Genomic DNA, 14,800 nt, shown 5'->3' on the forward strand with positions numbered 1-14,800 from the left:
ATGTAATGTATAATTAAGAAATATAAGTTAATGATCATCTATAAGAGTCATGTTAGTTAGGTTTTCTAGATATATAGATCTATATTTCAGCTAGTTAGGTATTCTTCAAATCTTTCAGAGATCTTCAGAATATGGCATTTTAATGTTTTAAGAATTTAGGACCTTTCATGACAGTGAGACACATCTGCTCTTGGCAGCACAAGTTACTTCAAGAGGATGATGGGCATTGAAGAGGCTCTTAGGGAGTTGGTTAGCCATTTGAGCAAGGAACTGCTCTTGCCTGGACTGATTCACTGTACATGCAGGACCCACAGAGAAATGACTGCTGAACTTGCCTAAAGGTGAGACGATCCTTTGGGGTTCCTGCTTCATGAAAGAGTCTGCGAGATATTCTGCAGGATACAGAAGAAAGTGACTGCCAAACTGTCAGTATAGGCAGAATGGTTTTGAAATTTCCTGCTTCATGGAAAAGTCTGCCGGATACTACGGGCTTGTAGGCTGAAAATGGATGCCCCTACAGTACAGAAGAACTTTTGGTAACTGTCCAGGCAGCAAGATGTCTCTGTCATTTCTAGAGTTTTTGAAGTTGCTTACAATGCACTTCCTGTTTACTTAGGTAATATTATATATATAATTCCTTATTTTAAAAGACGTTGGGGTTGCCCAGAAATTCACTGGGTCGGAATATTTATACACACATCCTAAGCAGCACAGCACGCTCCAACACTTGCCTTTACACAGTCCCAGGTTGCAGTCTAAGACCACTGTTCAGTGTGACAGCCACTAGATATATAAAGCTACTGAGACACTAACTATATGTAGTCAGTCCCCAATTCGTATAAAATAAAGTTAGAAGTTACTTTAAATACGTTTAAGGTACACAGCATTTATCATTTTAAGATAAAATATGCAGACTAACCTATTATATCCAGACATTAACAAACCAGACAAAATTAAAATAATTTATTTTTAATTTTCAATAAAAATTTGCTACATAGCTGTATCTTCAAAGATAAATCAATTGTCCTGAGTTATCCAGAAATTAAAATTTATAAAGTTTTTGTAAGCAAAAAGTATTATTATACAGCACTTAAGTCTAAAGTTGTCTTAAGATCTCAAATTTGACACACCAATGGCAAGTTTTAAACAGTACATCAATCAAGACACAATCTCAACATATGCCTGTCCTATAACATCAAAATCTCAATATAATATATGCTTATAACATCTATCTATTCCTTGTCACCTTACTCACAGCTATTCCCTCCTTTTTCCACCTCTCAAGTAAGCCCTGCCTACAGAACAGTAAGTGGTTCTCTACCAGTGGTGTCTCTGCTCCTATCGGACACTTGGTATTATCCACTGAAATTCTGGTTGTTGCTGGGCATGATGGTGCAGGTCTTTAATACTAGCACTTGGGAGACAGAGGCAGGTGCATCCTGAGTTCCAAAGCTAGCCTGGTCTACAGAGTGAGTCTAGAAAAACCAGGGCTACACAGAGAGACCCTGTCTCAAAACTCACCCCCCTCCCCATTTTTTCTGTTGTCTTAGCAAAGCGGTGCTAAATGCTATTGAGTGTAAGGGTGCAGATATGCTACTAAACATCCCACCCAGGTCAGATCCCTATAACAAGATTATCCAAGCCCAGTGCTGGTGGTGCTAAGAGTCTTCTCAACTCCTGTTAAAGAACTCGCTCCCACCTTGTAACTATCTTCCACCCTAATGATGAACGAATTTTGTTAAATGGTAAATAACTATTTAAAAGAATTAACCAGTTACCATCACCACTAAAAAATAATTAACTTTAAGCAATAAAATAATTTCAGGACGGTTAAAGCATAAAATCACCCCAAAATGACAGGAATTAGCATATAGAAAAGGCCTTTCAAAACTGTGGGCCAAGCATCCAAGGGTTCAAACCAATTGTATATTAAATTTGATGTGCACTGATCACAGAGCATAGTATAACAACCATACATGTTAGCATTTACACTGTGGCCAGTGCTACAGCCCACCCAGAGATGAGGTGACGTGTGAATACATCAAATACAACATCATATTGTACAAGACTCGAACTTCCAGAACTTTAGTTTTGAAGGGAGTCCTGAGATTAGGAGGGATGACTGGATACCATTTACTCCCCCTTGACTCTGCTCTGCCTGTTATTAGAGTTATAATTGTTTTAAGGACTAGGAACTCAACAACCCATGACCTCATGCCTGCAAGGCAATCATGGTACCACTGAGTGTATCCCCAGCCTTGACCATTTAATCTATCAGTGCTGTTTTGAAACAACTAAGTAATCTCTTTTGCTCATTTTTCTGGCCTATGATAAAATTTAATGGTATAAAAACACTTAGGAATAGCAAAGTGTTCTGAAAATGTTTGTGAAAATGTAAAAAATGAAGAGTTGTACTTATTTCTTTATCATAGTCATGTATTTGAACAGGCTAAATTAAGTGTTATTTATGGCATAATTTTGCAATAACCTCTCATATCTCTTATAAACAGCAGTGCATACACACATACTACAAAACTGAAAGTCAATTGGGCTTTTTTCTCAAACAAATTCTGGTTGTAAAACACCTATGTATTATACAAGGGAGCCCAGTTCAAAAGAAAACAAAACAAAAAAACATTCTTACAAGGTAGAAAAATTTTCAACTCATTTACACATTTACATTCTATGTATTTTCTCATGGTCAACAAACTGACTCAAATGGTTTAAGTTATCCCACCATTTAAAGAGAAAAGTGTCTGCAATAATTTTAAACCATGGAGTTAACTTAATTTCACCATTGTCTGCTTTCTTCATCATTTCTTTGAGTTCTTCCTTTGATACATAGCAATAGCTTTTAATCTCATTGGGATCTGGATTCAGTGTTACATTCTTCCTCAGAAACAAAATATAATCAATTTCATGTTCACCCCATATACCATCAGACTGGGCCTTGTAGTAAATTCGTGTTAGATAATGCATTTCCTTTGGATCAACCTACAACATAAAAAGAAAACTCAATTAATAATACTACCAATGAGGTCAGGCATAGTGGTGCATGTCTTTAATCCCGGTACTCAGGAGGCAGAGGTGGGTGTTTCTGAGTTTGAGGCCAGTTTGGTCTACATAGTGAATGCCAAGCTAGCCAGGGATACACAGTGAGACACTGTTTCAAAATATTAAAAGATAAACTAATGACAAAGGATAACCTAAAACCAACACATCTCAAGAATGTCTTTGTCTTTTAAATTATTTTTGTGTATGAGTGTCTTGCCTCCATGTGTGTCTGTGCGCCACTGTGGTTCCCGGGAGACGAGAAGAGAACAACGGATCCCTTAGAACTGGAGTTAGAGGATTGTAAGCTGCCGTGTTGGTGTAGAGTACTAAACACGGGTCCTCTGGAAGGCAGCCAGTGCTCTTAAGTGCTGAGCCATCTCTCCAGCCCTTTAACAACATGTTGGATAGCCGCAGTGTAGTTTTATAATCAGAGCTTTTAAAGTATTATTCTCCTATTGATGATATATGAAAAATTATTACTATTTTGAGTGTCTAAATTTTTTATTCTCCAGACTAAACATAAGTCAATTTTTTCTAAGTATTAAAAAATAGTTACTCAAACTAGAATGTTACTCAATATAGAATAGTTTCTCAAAATAGAATGCATTCATATTTTAAAGTTGCTATTACAAAAAAACCATTTTTTTGTTTCAATAGATGTGAGACACTTTGTCTTAATTTTCAGAGAACAATTCAGTAAGGCATGGTGGTATGCATCTTTAGTCCCAGCATGCTGGCTGGCAGTTGAAATAGGCAAATCTCTGAGAGTTCAAGGATAGCGTGGTCTACACAGTGAGCGCCAGGATAGCTAGCCCTAAATTTTGGTTTCTTAAAATCACAGTCCTAGTTTTGCTCAATATTGATATACCAGTCTATTATAATTGAGCAAATCAGAGATGAATGCTGCCTTGTATATATCCTTAGGAACATGAACCACAAATCTAAGTGAATTGAAACAACCTTTTCCTTCCTTTGAATTGTTCCCTTAAATTATACACACACACACACTTTATTTTATTTATTTATTTTTTTCTTTTGAGGCAAAGTCCCTCCAAGTAGCCCTGGCTAGCTCAGAACTTGCTATGCAGATAAGTTTGGCCTGAAACTCAGAAAACCTACCTCTGCCTCCTGAGTACTACGATTTAGCTCAGTGACTTGCCAAGCGTGGATGAAGAGCTGGGTTTCATCCTCAGCACCACATAAACTACGCAAGGTGCATACTTGTATTCTCAGCACTAGGAAAATAAAGGCAGGCGATCATCAAGATCTTCAGCTACATGAGATCCATCACATCTCAGAAAGACGGAGGCTGGAGAGATAGCTCAGCAGTAAGAGTACTGGCTTGTTTCTCCACAGGACTAAGGTTTGAGTCCTAGCACCAACATGGCAGCTAACAATTAGCCTTAACTCTAGTTCCAAGGAACTGAACTCCCTTTTTTGGCTTCCTCCATACTATGTGCACATGGCACACAAGACATGCAAGAAAAACAGAGACAGAACATGAGCATGGAAGTCAGGACCACGAGAGGTGCACCCATCCACTGAGACAGTGGGGCTGATCTATTGGGAGCTCACCAAGGCCAGCTGGACTGTGACTGAAAAAGCATGGGATAAAACCGGACTCTCTGAACATGGCGGACAATGAGGGCTGATGAGAAGGCAAGGACAATGGCATGGGGTTTTGTTCCTACTTCATGTTCTGGCTTTGTGGGAGCCTAGCCAGTTTGGATGATCACCTTCCTAGACCTGGATGGAGGGGAGAGGACCTTGGACTTTCCACAGGGCAGGGAACCCTGACTGCTCTTTGGACTGGAGAGGGAAGGGGAGAGAAGTGGGGGGAGGGGGAGAGGAGCGGGAGGAGGGGGAGGAAAATGGGAGGAGGCAGGAATTTTTTTTTAATAAAAAAAATAAAATAAAAAAAAGAAAAACAGACATAAAATAAAAATAGATATTTAAAAAGTTTTAAAAAGAGGCTGGAGAGATGGATCAGCAGTTAGGAGTACCACCTACTATTCCAGAACCCAGGTTCAGTTCCAGCATCCACATGGGGCTCAAAGCCATTTGCCACTCCAGTTCCTGGGGCTCTAACACCCGCTTTCTGGTCTCCTTGGGCACTAGGCACATATGTGGGGTACATCAGTGTAGGCAAACCATAAAATAAAAAGGTATTTTTTAAGAAAGAGAAACAAAAATTTGGCTGAATTTGGAAGGTATGCCATTTAGGAGGCAAAAACAAGCATATTGTTTGTTGGAAACCAGGATGAGCTATATAGCAAGACACTGTCTCAACAAAAACAAAACAAGTCAGGCGGTGGTGTACACACCTTAAATCCCAGCACTCCGGAGGCAGAGGCATGTGGATCTTTGTGAGTTCGAGGCCATCCTGGACTACAGAGACAGTTCCAGGACAGGCTCCAAAGCTACAGAGAAACCCTGTCTCAAAAAACAAAAACAAAACAACAAAAAACAATAAAATGCACATAATATAATATTCTAACATTCCTTATTGAAGGGCTAATTCTATAAATTAGGAAGCTATAAAGCACAGACCTGTACTACTGTAAGCACAGCAATTTGGGAGACTGAGGCAGGAGGATTGGGCTACATAGTGAAACTCTGTCTCAAAACAAAATTCTTGGCCTGGAACTGTAACTTAGCGGAAGTGTACTTGTCAGGAATGTACAAAACTCTGGGTTCTACTCAAAGCCTTGCTGAAAATTTCTTTTTGGATATCAGACAGTACTGAAAGAGTGATTTAGACTTAGGCCGCAAGCTCTCTGACAGACTGATTACCTCTTGTAAGGGGATGCCCAGTTCCTCTTTCAAGCGCCTCTGTGCGGCTCGTTTCACACCGATGGCGTTGTTTTCTTCAAGCTCCCCTGGATTATTTAAGGGATGACTACAGCAACTATTGGTGAAACAACCTGGAAAATAGTAATATGAACCAAGATGAACTTCTCTTCAAATTAGGTCTGATAAGTAGTCACATAAACAGTTTTAAGTCAGTTACAATGGGCTACCTAGATTATTTTCTTTGTTTGTTTGTTTTTCTTCTATATTATTTTCTAAAAGACAGTTATCGATAAGTTTTAATGCTTTCTTAAAACCAAGAAGATGAAAACATAGAGATAATTCAGATATTAAGGTTATACTCATTGGATAAGCTTATTAAAGTAAAATATAAATGAAGCCATTTACCAAGCTATTCCTTTTGGACCTTGGCACTAAGAAGTCCAATCAGATTAATATAGTTCCCAGTAGAATCTAGCTTGTGCATTGAATATACTGACCTGGAAAGGTAATTTTAGCATCTGATCTCTGCTGTAACAAGAGCTTATTTTCAGTATTAAATAAGAAGACACTAAAAGCTCGATGTAATAATCCTAAAAGCAAAAAGAAGTATGACTGGTTAGAAAATGCCCATTATTTGTCCAGTTTTCCCTCTTGCAGATGAGAATATGACTAGGAATTTGCTGACAGTTCTGTTATTAACAGGAATTTCTCTACAGCCGTTATGGAGAATAGTTCCAGCACACCAGTAAGACCTGGTCACCAAGTGAAAGGAATGGCAGTGGCGGCAGGTTTGAGGCAGGCCAAACGCTTTTGGTAATGGCTAACCCAGGTCATTTAGTTTCCTGCTGTGAGTGTGGTGTGGTGTGGTGTGGTGTGGTGTGTGTGTGTGTGTGTGTGTGTGTAGGTTCATGTTTCCCTTCAACATCTACTTCTCTCTCTAGTCTTCAGAAAAAGAGGCTTGAGTAGTCTGTTAATAGTCTATTTCTTCTCTATGTGCCCAGAATAATTCTCAAGCAGTTTAGTAAGATACACAAAGTGGAAAGAAATATTACAGGAGAGGTAGCAAGGCAGGTTTTATCACTACACTGCTTAGCTGGAATGAAATGTAAAGTATCATTAAGAAATGGATCTCTCAGCACTCGGGAGGCAGATTTCTGCAGAGTAGCCAGCCAGAGCTACACAGTGAGAACCTCCCCAGCCCCAAAGGGGAAAACATTCCTTTTATCCTAATATTTTTCTCAGCTAACTGGAAAAGTCTAGACAAATCACTTTATAAGAAAGACTATTTTAAAACAGTACCTTTGTCAATGTTTTCATTCAGGTGACAATTTTTCTTGGTGTCAGCCCCAATTTTATTGTCATTTTCATCAATAAGAATACACATCTCTGCCAGAAGTTGAACCTGTTTTTCATCGAGATGGCTGGTATTTATTTCAGGCATTGTGAGAGAATGTCCGATCTGACCTAAAACACTGACATTAAGAAAGATCATCATATTAGCGTTTTCTAAATGGCATATATGTAGTTAAGAATATCTAGAGTCGAGCTGAGGAACTAGTTCAGGCATTACGCTTACAATTATGCCTACTGTTCCCATCTGCCACCTCACCATTCCATCGTCCTTGGGCTTCTCCAAGGATACCACTGGCCAAACACTCGCCCCTACCTTGACTCTCATTTCTCCTACAATCACAACTAGCATTCTATGACAGTTGCTCTAACATGGCAACTCAGTGTTCTGTGCAAATTACTGAGCAGATGCCTTTTGGAGCATTGGAAAGTCAACTCTTCTCCCTTGGAGCATTTCTCTTTACATATTTTCCCATGTGTGATCTGGCTCCAACCTAACGTTTCGTTCTATTTTTCCATAACAGTCTCTGGATTCTTCATTATATGTTCCCACGGTCTGCCCAATTACTTTTGCCATTCACTTCCTCAATACAGCTGCTAAAGAACACTACACATCAATGTTCATTAAAATCCAGTTTTCAAATTCCAATTCACAATCCTATAGACAATGTCCCAGTAAGATTTTATCCAATTTTCAACCTGGGCTCATAGTTAAAAAATGCAACTATTTTGGCAGTTCTCCTAAGGCAATATATAGATGATATTTTTGATGAAGAGGCAAAAATTTTATTCACTATATTCAAGTGGATGCCTTAGAGTAGTTCCTGGCATTTAAAAAAAAAAAAAACGGTGAATTAATAGAGTGTCAATTCTGCCTTTCTAAGTGCAAGAACTAGGCAACGCCTAAACTAGACAATGTGAAATTAAGTGCAGCTATGTTCTAATTAGTCTTCAATTTATGGACACTAAAATCTAAGTCTCACTTAATCCCCATGTCACAAAATTTTTCTCCAGAAAAATATTTGTAACATATTAGGTTATAGTTCAAACATCCTGACCTTAGTGTAGACACTTAATTTTCTGAGCTCTAACTCCTTAAGTATTTTGGTATTTTAAATATTTCTGTATTTTAACATATTTTGCACCTCTCTATCCAGAAGTTTCTAATTTTTCTAATGTTTATAAGTGTACCTTACATATCTTCCCCAGTTTTTTTTTTTAAATAAGTTTTCCCACACTATTTTGAAGAGTCCATGTTCTCTAATTTCAAATATATAGATTACTGGAGTTGAAACATACCACTGAATGGCTACCTAATATAACTTTCTAAAACTAAATACAGTACAGAATAAACTAACTGGGGGAAAGGGGAATATCACTGATGACAATGAGGCTAAATATCAAATACTAAATAAACAGAAAGGAGGTTAATTATTACATTAAAAGGACAAGCACTGTAACAAGTAAAAATGGACTTGAACTCACAGGGTATATTTACGATGTTCATAGGCTAATTTAAAATCCTAAAGTAGATTTCATTCTTGTGGAATTACTAAACTTTTTGAACAACGTCTTTAACTCATAATGCCGGGATATTAAGAATCAACTCCATGATTACAGAATAAAATTATTCATTTAAAGATAAGAAAAATACACACCATCGAACTCAAGAAAAAGATAAAAACCCACATGGCTACTTACCAACTACAACACCTGCAAGTCCCTCAAATAGAAGAACACAGCTTAGGAATTGACCTATTTATTCAGTACTGGAAGAAGAGGGGTGAGGTGCTCCAAACTGAAGCAAAGACTACATTTTCTCAAGTTAAGTCAGCTCCCTTTTTCTAACTCAGCTTCCCAAGGGCTATGAACCGCAGTGTTTCTTGGACTATTGGATCGCTCCTCAGGGCATCTCCACGGAAAGCCGGTGGACCCACGCACTGCCACTGGGACACAATAGACCACCCATCCCCGCCCAAGTGGATCAAAGCCTAAACTGAGGCAACCGTACCAGGCGGCCAGAACTCAGGTCCACCACGGCGCAGAGGTGGGAAACCGAGTCACCTCAGCCTCATCCTGCCACCCAGCCCCTCCTGGTCCCCTCGCTCCATCCTTCACCGAAGTCACACTTACCAGAGATTGCAGCTAGACACGCTGTGAAGTCCTGTGCGCCTTATTTCAACGCTCTTCGCAGCAAGCCCCGCCTCCAGGCCCCGCCCCCTAAAGGCACGTCCAATCACTTGCGCCAGCACTCGTCCGCGCCACATAGCCTCAGCCAATTGCCACTAGTGTAAGCCTGACGTCCACGGCCGCGCCAGGCTTGCGCTCGGTGGCACCACCTCCCTGGCGCTTGGCTCCGAAAAACTCTCCGGAGGTTTCGAGAAGTGGCTGCGGAACTGGGCCGCGGTCGAGGGTGTAGGCGGTTCCTGGTGCACAGCTGGAACGTCCAGCACGCCTGGCTGCCTCGTGGAAGGAAAGCTTTTTTACCGGGAAGACGTCTTGAGGATGGTGCAACCCAATCGATTGCCAACCATTGGCACCGTCGATCATGCCCCGGGCTCGCCAATCAGCTGGCGGCAAGGTCAGGGCGTGTCCCAGACGCTGCTCGGGTGTGTGTGCGTGATGATGTCAGACGCCTTGAGACAGGAGCCCTGGCGGGTGCAGTTCTTTACACAGGAACGTCTCAGCTTTTCCTCCTTGTGAGAGGGAACCTTGGGGTCCTGCCCAATCCGATATTCTGTTTTTTAAAATCAGACCTAGAGGGCGGAATGAAACTCTAGTGGGACTTGATGAAAATTAATAAGAATCAAGAAATCATTGTTAATATGTTAGTTTGGAAGATTTACCCCTACCTCCCCAATATGCTTGCTATTCCAGAAAGAAAAGTTTGTACATTTGCAGCAGCAATAATTCCCAAGCTGCTTTGCAATGCGGAATAAATTGTTCAGCAAAGTTTGTACTGGATTAATTGATAGTCATTAAACTATCCTGTGACAATCCATTCTTAATAAATTTAGGAAAGCAAGGTCATATGTTCACAGTCTTTCACTACAGGTTATATGAGGTTTGTGTAAGTGTTTAATAATTATGAGATATGTAATTGGGAAAAAGTTCGTTTATTACATCAAATCATTTAATTTTTGTGTAGTGTATGTAATATGTTCAGGTACATGATGCCTTCCTCTCGCTTTTTTTTTTTTTGAGTAAACATTTTAAGAATTATAGATTTGTTTATTTTGTGTGAGTGTGTGGTGTACCACAATGTTCTGGGGGAGGTTAGAGGACAGCTAAGAGAGTCAGTTATTTTTCTCCTTTCACCACGCGGGTCCTTAGTAACAAGCTCAGGTCTTCATTCAGGCTTGGGGGGTAGATGCCTTGACCCACGGAGCCATCTCGCTAGCCCCTCCAATCTTATTTTTTTTATATTTATTTATTTATTATGTATACAATATTCTGTTTGTATGTCTGCCGACCAGAAGAGGGCACCAGACGTCACTACAAATGGTTGTGAGCCACCATGTGGTTGCTGGGAATGGAACTCAGGACCTTTGGAAGAGCAGGCAATGCTCTTAACCACTGAGCCATCTCTCCAGCCCCCAATCTTTTTTTTTTTTTAAGAGAGAATATCTCTTTGAAATTGGAGCTCATTGCCCGTTGAGATTGGATAGCTAGCCACTCCTCATGCTCTGCTTCGCCGTTTGGGATTATAGACACACTGATAATGCCTGGTTTTATGCATGGGTGCTGGGGATCTGAGCTCAATTTTTTAATGCTTTCACACTTTGCCCAACCCTCTTCCCGGCCCAATGCCAGTGGAATTTAATTATCTTGAATTTGCCAGCTAAGCAGTGCAAAGCACAGTTCTCAAACTTGTTGGTCTCTAGATACTCTGGACACAGAGCTGTATGTGTTGTATCCGCTAAAATATATGAAGAACGTTTTACGTGACAAACTATAGGATATAAGTACACTTCCAGGCCCAGTTTTTATGTGGATTCTGGGGATCCAGATTGAGATCCTTGTATTTGAATGGCAAGCATTTTACGACTGAGCCATTTTCCAGTCCTGGTTATTTTTTGATAAGCACACGTGCTGACTTTCCTTTTTTTTTTTTTTTTTTTTTTTGGTAATAGTTATTTCCCATTTTGAAATCTGGAACTCACTCTTTTCTCTTTCTTTCTTCTTTCTTTCTTTCTTTCTTTCTTTCTTTCTTTCTTTCTTTCTTTCTTTCTTTCTTTCTTTCTTTCTTTCTTTTTGAGGCAGGATCTCACTGTAGCTCTGACTGCCCTGGAACTCTGTAGATCAGACTGGCCAGAAACTTCCAGAGTTCACCTTCCTAGTGCTGGGATTACAGGCATTTACCACTAGACCTGGTTCAAGAATTTGAAATTTAAGAGAACATTTCATACTGATACTTTAGAATTCACTGATTTTAGTTGTAAACTTAAATACATATTTCCTATGCATGATTTCGTAATATGCATTGGTCGTTTGGAAAATTGGTTACTGAATTAAGCAAGTCTTCCAAATGTTGGTACATTTCATTATTTTTATTTCATTATACCATGCAATCACATTAATATCACCAATAATCTTTTTTTTTTCTTCACAAAACAACCAATTTTATTAAGCTTAACAGTTTCTCTGGTACAAAGAGAAATAGCAAAAGAAAACCTACGACATATGCACATGTAACCCCCCCCCCCCCAATAACCTAACAGAGTTAAGGACAAAGTTCTCTTCAACAGAGAAAGTTATCTTCGCTTCTGGAAGATGTTTCCATGCCCCATTCCAAGTCCTCGTCCTCTTGCAGCCACTTGGGCCTTCAGGATAGCAGCTTTCCCTCTGCCAGCTCCAGAGCCTTGGTTCTTAATTTTCATGCTCTTTAACATCAGTGCATTTTTCAGCATGTCAGGCAAAATCAGAAATCTGATCTTGCTGCCACAGATGTATACCAATAATCTTGAGACACATTAGGCACCTTTCTCTGTGGGTCTAGGACGGGAATGAAGCCTTGTTAAAACACGTCTAAATATTATTAAGTCACTGATAATGGCGATAATAAGCCATTTTTTTTACTGTAAATATTCCTTTTTATGTTTTTTCTTTTATATTAGCTGAAATGGGAAGTGAGGGTTGTTGCCTAATTAACAGATACCCCCTCTCTGGTGCTTAGAATTCTTTGAACAAAGGACTGCCAGTCAACTAGCCAAGTAGCCAGTCACTTTGACTACTCCATGGGCACTATGAGGAAGCTTCACAGCAGAAGCTGTGCACTGCTGAATTATTACTCCTGTAGCATGGCTCCTGTAGGCATTATTCCAGATACAGCTGTTTGAAATGGTTTAAGCAGAGTTTTTTTTTTTTTTTTTCTATCAGAAGACTCTGTGAACTAGACGACCTTGCAGCTTTTCCCATCAAGATGGGGAGGGAGGCACACTAGAGAAATGGCTTAGCCATGAAGAACTGGCTGCTCTTCCGCACTGGATCTGGATTCAGTTCCCAGCACCCACATGGCACATAACCATTTGTAACTGTAGTTCTGGGGACCTGACACGTAGGCGCCACTAACACCAGGCACACGTGTGATGCATATATATAAATGCAGGGAAACACTCTTTCATATAAAAGTTAAATTTTCTTTTAAAAGGGAGCATTTTCCCAAAAACCTAACATGACCTGTGACTGGAGTTTTTGAAGACAACAAGGTCTTGCTAAACTGAAAATATATAAGTAATCCAGATTAGCCTTGTACTAATGGTGCTTTCTCTATTGCAAGGACAGTCAGTGCCTGAAATATCATGTAGTCTCAGGCTCGCTTTGAACTAGTAGTGTTGAGCAAAGTGTCTGAAATGTGCTGTAGCCCTAGGCTGATCTTGAAATTACAACCTTTGTACCTGGGCTCCCTAACTGCTGTGGTTTCAGGCTTGCGTCACTATGCCTAGCTTGAAATATTTTAATGTGCCATGCTTGTTTTTATTTGAACAGAACACCACTAGAAAAGGAGAAAAGGGTTGTAAAGACAGAAGGGAAGTAAAAGTTTCCATGAACAGATAGGTCCTTTAGCTGTGTGTTGTTTTTGAAGGTTGGAAGAGAAGAAAGATATTGCTAGCCTCTAATATTTCAGGGAAACTCAGCAATAGTTCCTAACTTTTAACTGGATTACTAGCCTTTGAGTTTTTCAGTACTTCATGGCTACAGTCTCCTTCCTGGGAATTCTTCAGCTTTTCAGATACTTAGCCTAGACTCAGTTGGTAGATGCCCTCTGTTTTAACTAAACTTTCCAGAGGACTAATTTGGAAAGTCTTGCCCTCTTTTTGAATTGGCCGTTGTTATGGATTGCTCGATTTAGACTCATATATCTACCTTTGTATCTGAATCCTTTTCTGGTCCAACCAACAGTACCAAGAATGTGAGTACAAGGTTCAAAACATAAACCGAGATGAACAATATAGGAATTTAGAAATTAAATAATTGCTTTTTTCCTAATTACATATGATTGCATTGTACATATTGAACCTTTGGCATGATTTCAGAGGTTTTCTTCAACTATTACATTATTACATTGTTAAGTAGTTTTGCAAGCAGTTTTGTGTATTTTAAGTATTATGATGAGGCAAGAAACAAAGTGGTAGAATAATTCAAGCAATAAACTGAATTTTTAAAATCTTAAGAAATAAACAAAAAAAGAAAGAAACATAAATATATGGAAATTCTTTTTTCTTATTGCTCATGGCTTGGATAGAAAATGTCCCTCAAAGGTCATGTGTTGAAGGCTTGGTCCCCAGTGTAGCAACACAGCAGGACTCAGAGGTTGAGCCTGGGGTCATGAGGTCATAACCATTATGATTTTATCAGTGGATTAACCCCCTTAGTTCACTGACAACTGAAGGAATATGTTAGGAGATAATAGAAATTTTCAGACTAGAGCGTAGTTGGAGGAACTAGGCCACTGGGAACACATTCCCAAAGATCTTTCTTCTGCCCGTGGTCTTCCTGGTTTCAGTAAGGTGATCAGTTTTCCTCTCATGCCATTTCCATCATGATGAGTGCCTTTCTGTCCCCACAGGCTCGAGTCAATACAGCCTTATGGACTGAAACTTATGAAATGATCAACTAAAAGTAATACTTCATCTTCTGTTTACTCAGGTATATGATCACAGCAATGGAAAGCTAATTAGCACACTCAGTTTGAGAAATATTCAACGAGTAGAGTCCGAGGAGCTGGACCCATGGTTGAAGATCATGCCTGAGACCTCATGCATGTCAGGTGAGCATGTATCACTGGACTACATATCCAGCTCTTTATTTCCACTTTTATAAACTTTGAGACAGGTTCTCACGTACTCAGGCTTGCCTTCAACTCACTGTATAGCTCAGACATGTAGGGAACCTGGGATCCTCCCATCTCAAGTTTCTGAGTAGTGTGGCTACAGACCTGAGCCACCGGGATGGTTGATTCTCTTTGAATATTTGGAATCCTTTAGGAAGAGGGGAAAAACCACGCAGTGTGTGTGTGTGTGTGTGTGTGTGTGTGTGTGTGTGTGTGTGAGAGAGAGAGAGAGAGAGAGAGAGAGAGAGAGAGAGAGAGAGAGAGAGAGAG

General features: G+C 39.8%; 2 protein-coding genes across 2 annotated transcripts in view; one reads left to right on the forward strand and one right to left on the reverse strand.

The window, feature by feature from the left end:
- Window positions 1-948: 948 nt before the first annotated feature.
- Idi1 (isopentenyl-diphosphate delta isomerase 1) lies at window positions 949-9,473 on the reverse strand. The gene is made up of 5 exons (XM_050142320.1): window positions 9,331-9,473; window positions 7,147-7,319; window positions 6,345-6,437; window positions 5,848-5,978; window positions 949-2,994 (listed from the first exon to the last, which is right to left on the reverse strand). Exons 1-5 carry the CDS (start codon window positions 9,462-9,464, stop codon window positions 2,677-2,679), a joined length of 849 nt encoding a protein of 282 aa, XP_049998277.1. The 5' UTR covers window positions 9,465-9,473; the 3' UTR covers window positions 949-2,676.
- A 174-nt stretch (window positions 9,474-9,647) lies between these two features.
- Wdr37 (WD repeat domain 37) overlaps window positions 9,648-14,800 on the forward strand; it is a 68,180-nt gene continuing 63,027 nt past the window's right edge. The window contains exons 1-2 of the mRNA XM_050142317.1: window positions 9,648-9,778; window positions 14,347-14,467. The gene's annotated coding sequence lies outside the window, so the exon portion shown is untranslated. The remainder of the gene's footprint in view (window positions 9,779-14,346; window positions 14,468-14,800) is intronic.

Source organism: Alexandromys fortis, unplaced genomic scaffold (assembly GCF_014885135.2).
Source record: "Alexandromys fortis isolate MF-2015 unplaced genomic scaffold, M_Fortis_MF-2015_v1.1 scaffold_5, whole genome shotgun sequence".
Classification (NCBI taxonomy): domain Eukaryota; kingdom Metazoa; phylum Chordata; class Mammalia; order Rodentia; family Cricetidae; genus Alexandromys; species Alexandromys fortis.

Coding starts and splice junctions, on each gene's coding strand:
- Idi1 (XM_050142320.1), bottom strand. CDS start 9,464: ATGTGGCGCGGACGAGTGCTGGCGCAAGTGATTGGACGTGCCTTTAGG. Junction 5,979..6,344: donor TGCTAAAATTACCTTTCCAG/GTCAGTATATTC, acceptor ACTATTTTCCAG/GTTGTTTCACCAATAGTTGC. Junction 2,995..5,847: donor TGGGCATCCCCTTACAAGAG/GTAATCAGTCTG, acceptor TTTATGTTGTAG/GTTGATCCAAAGGAAATGCA.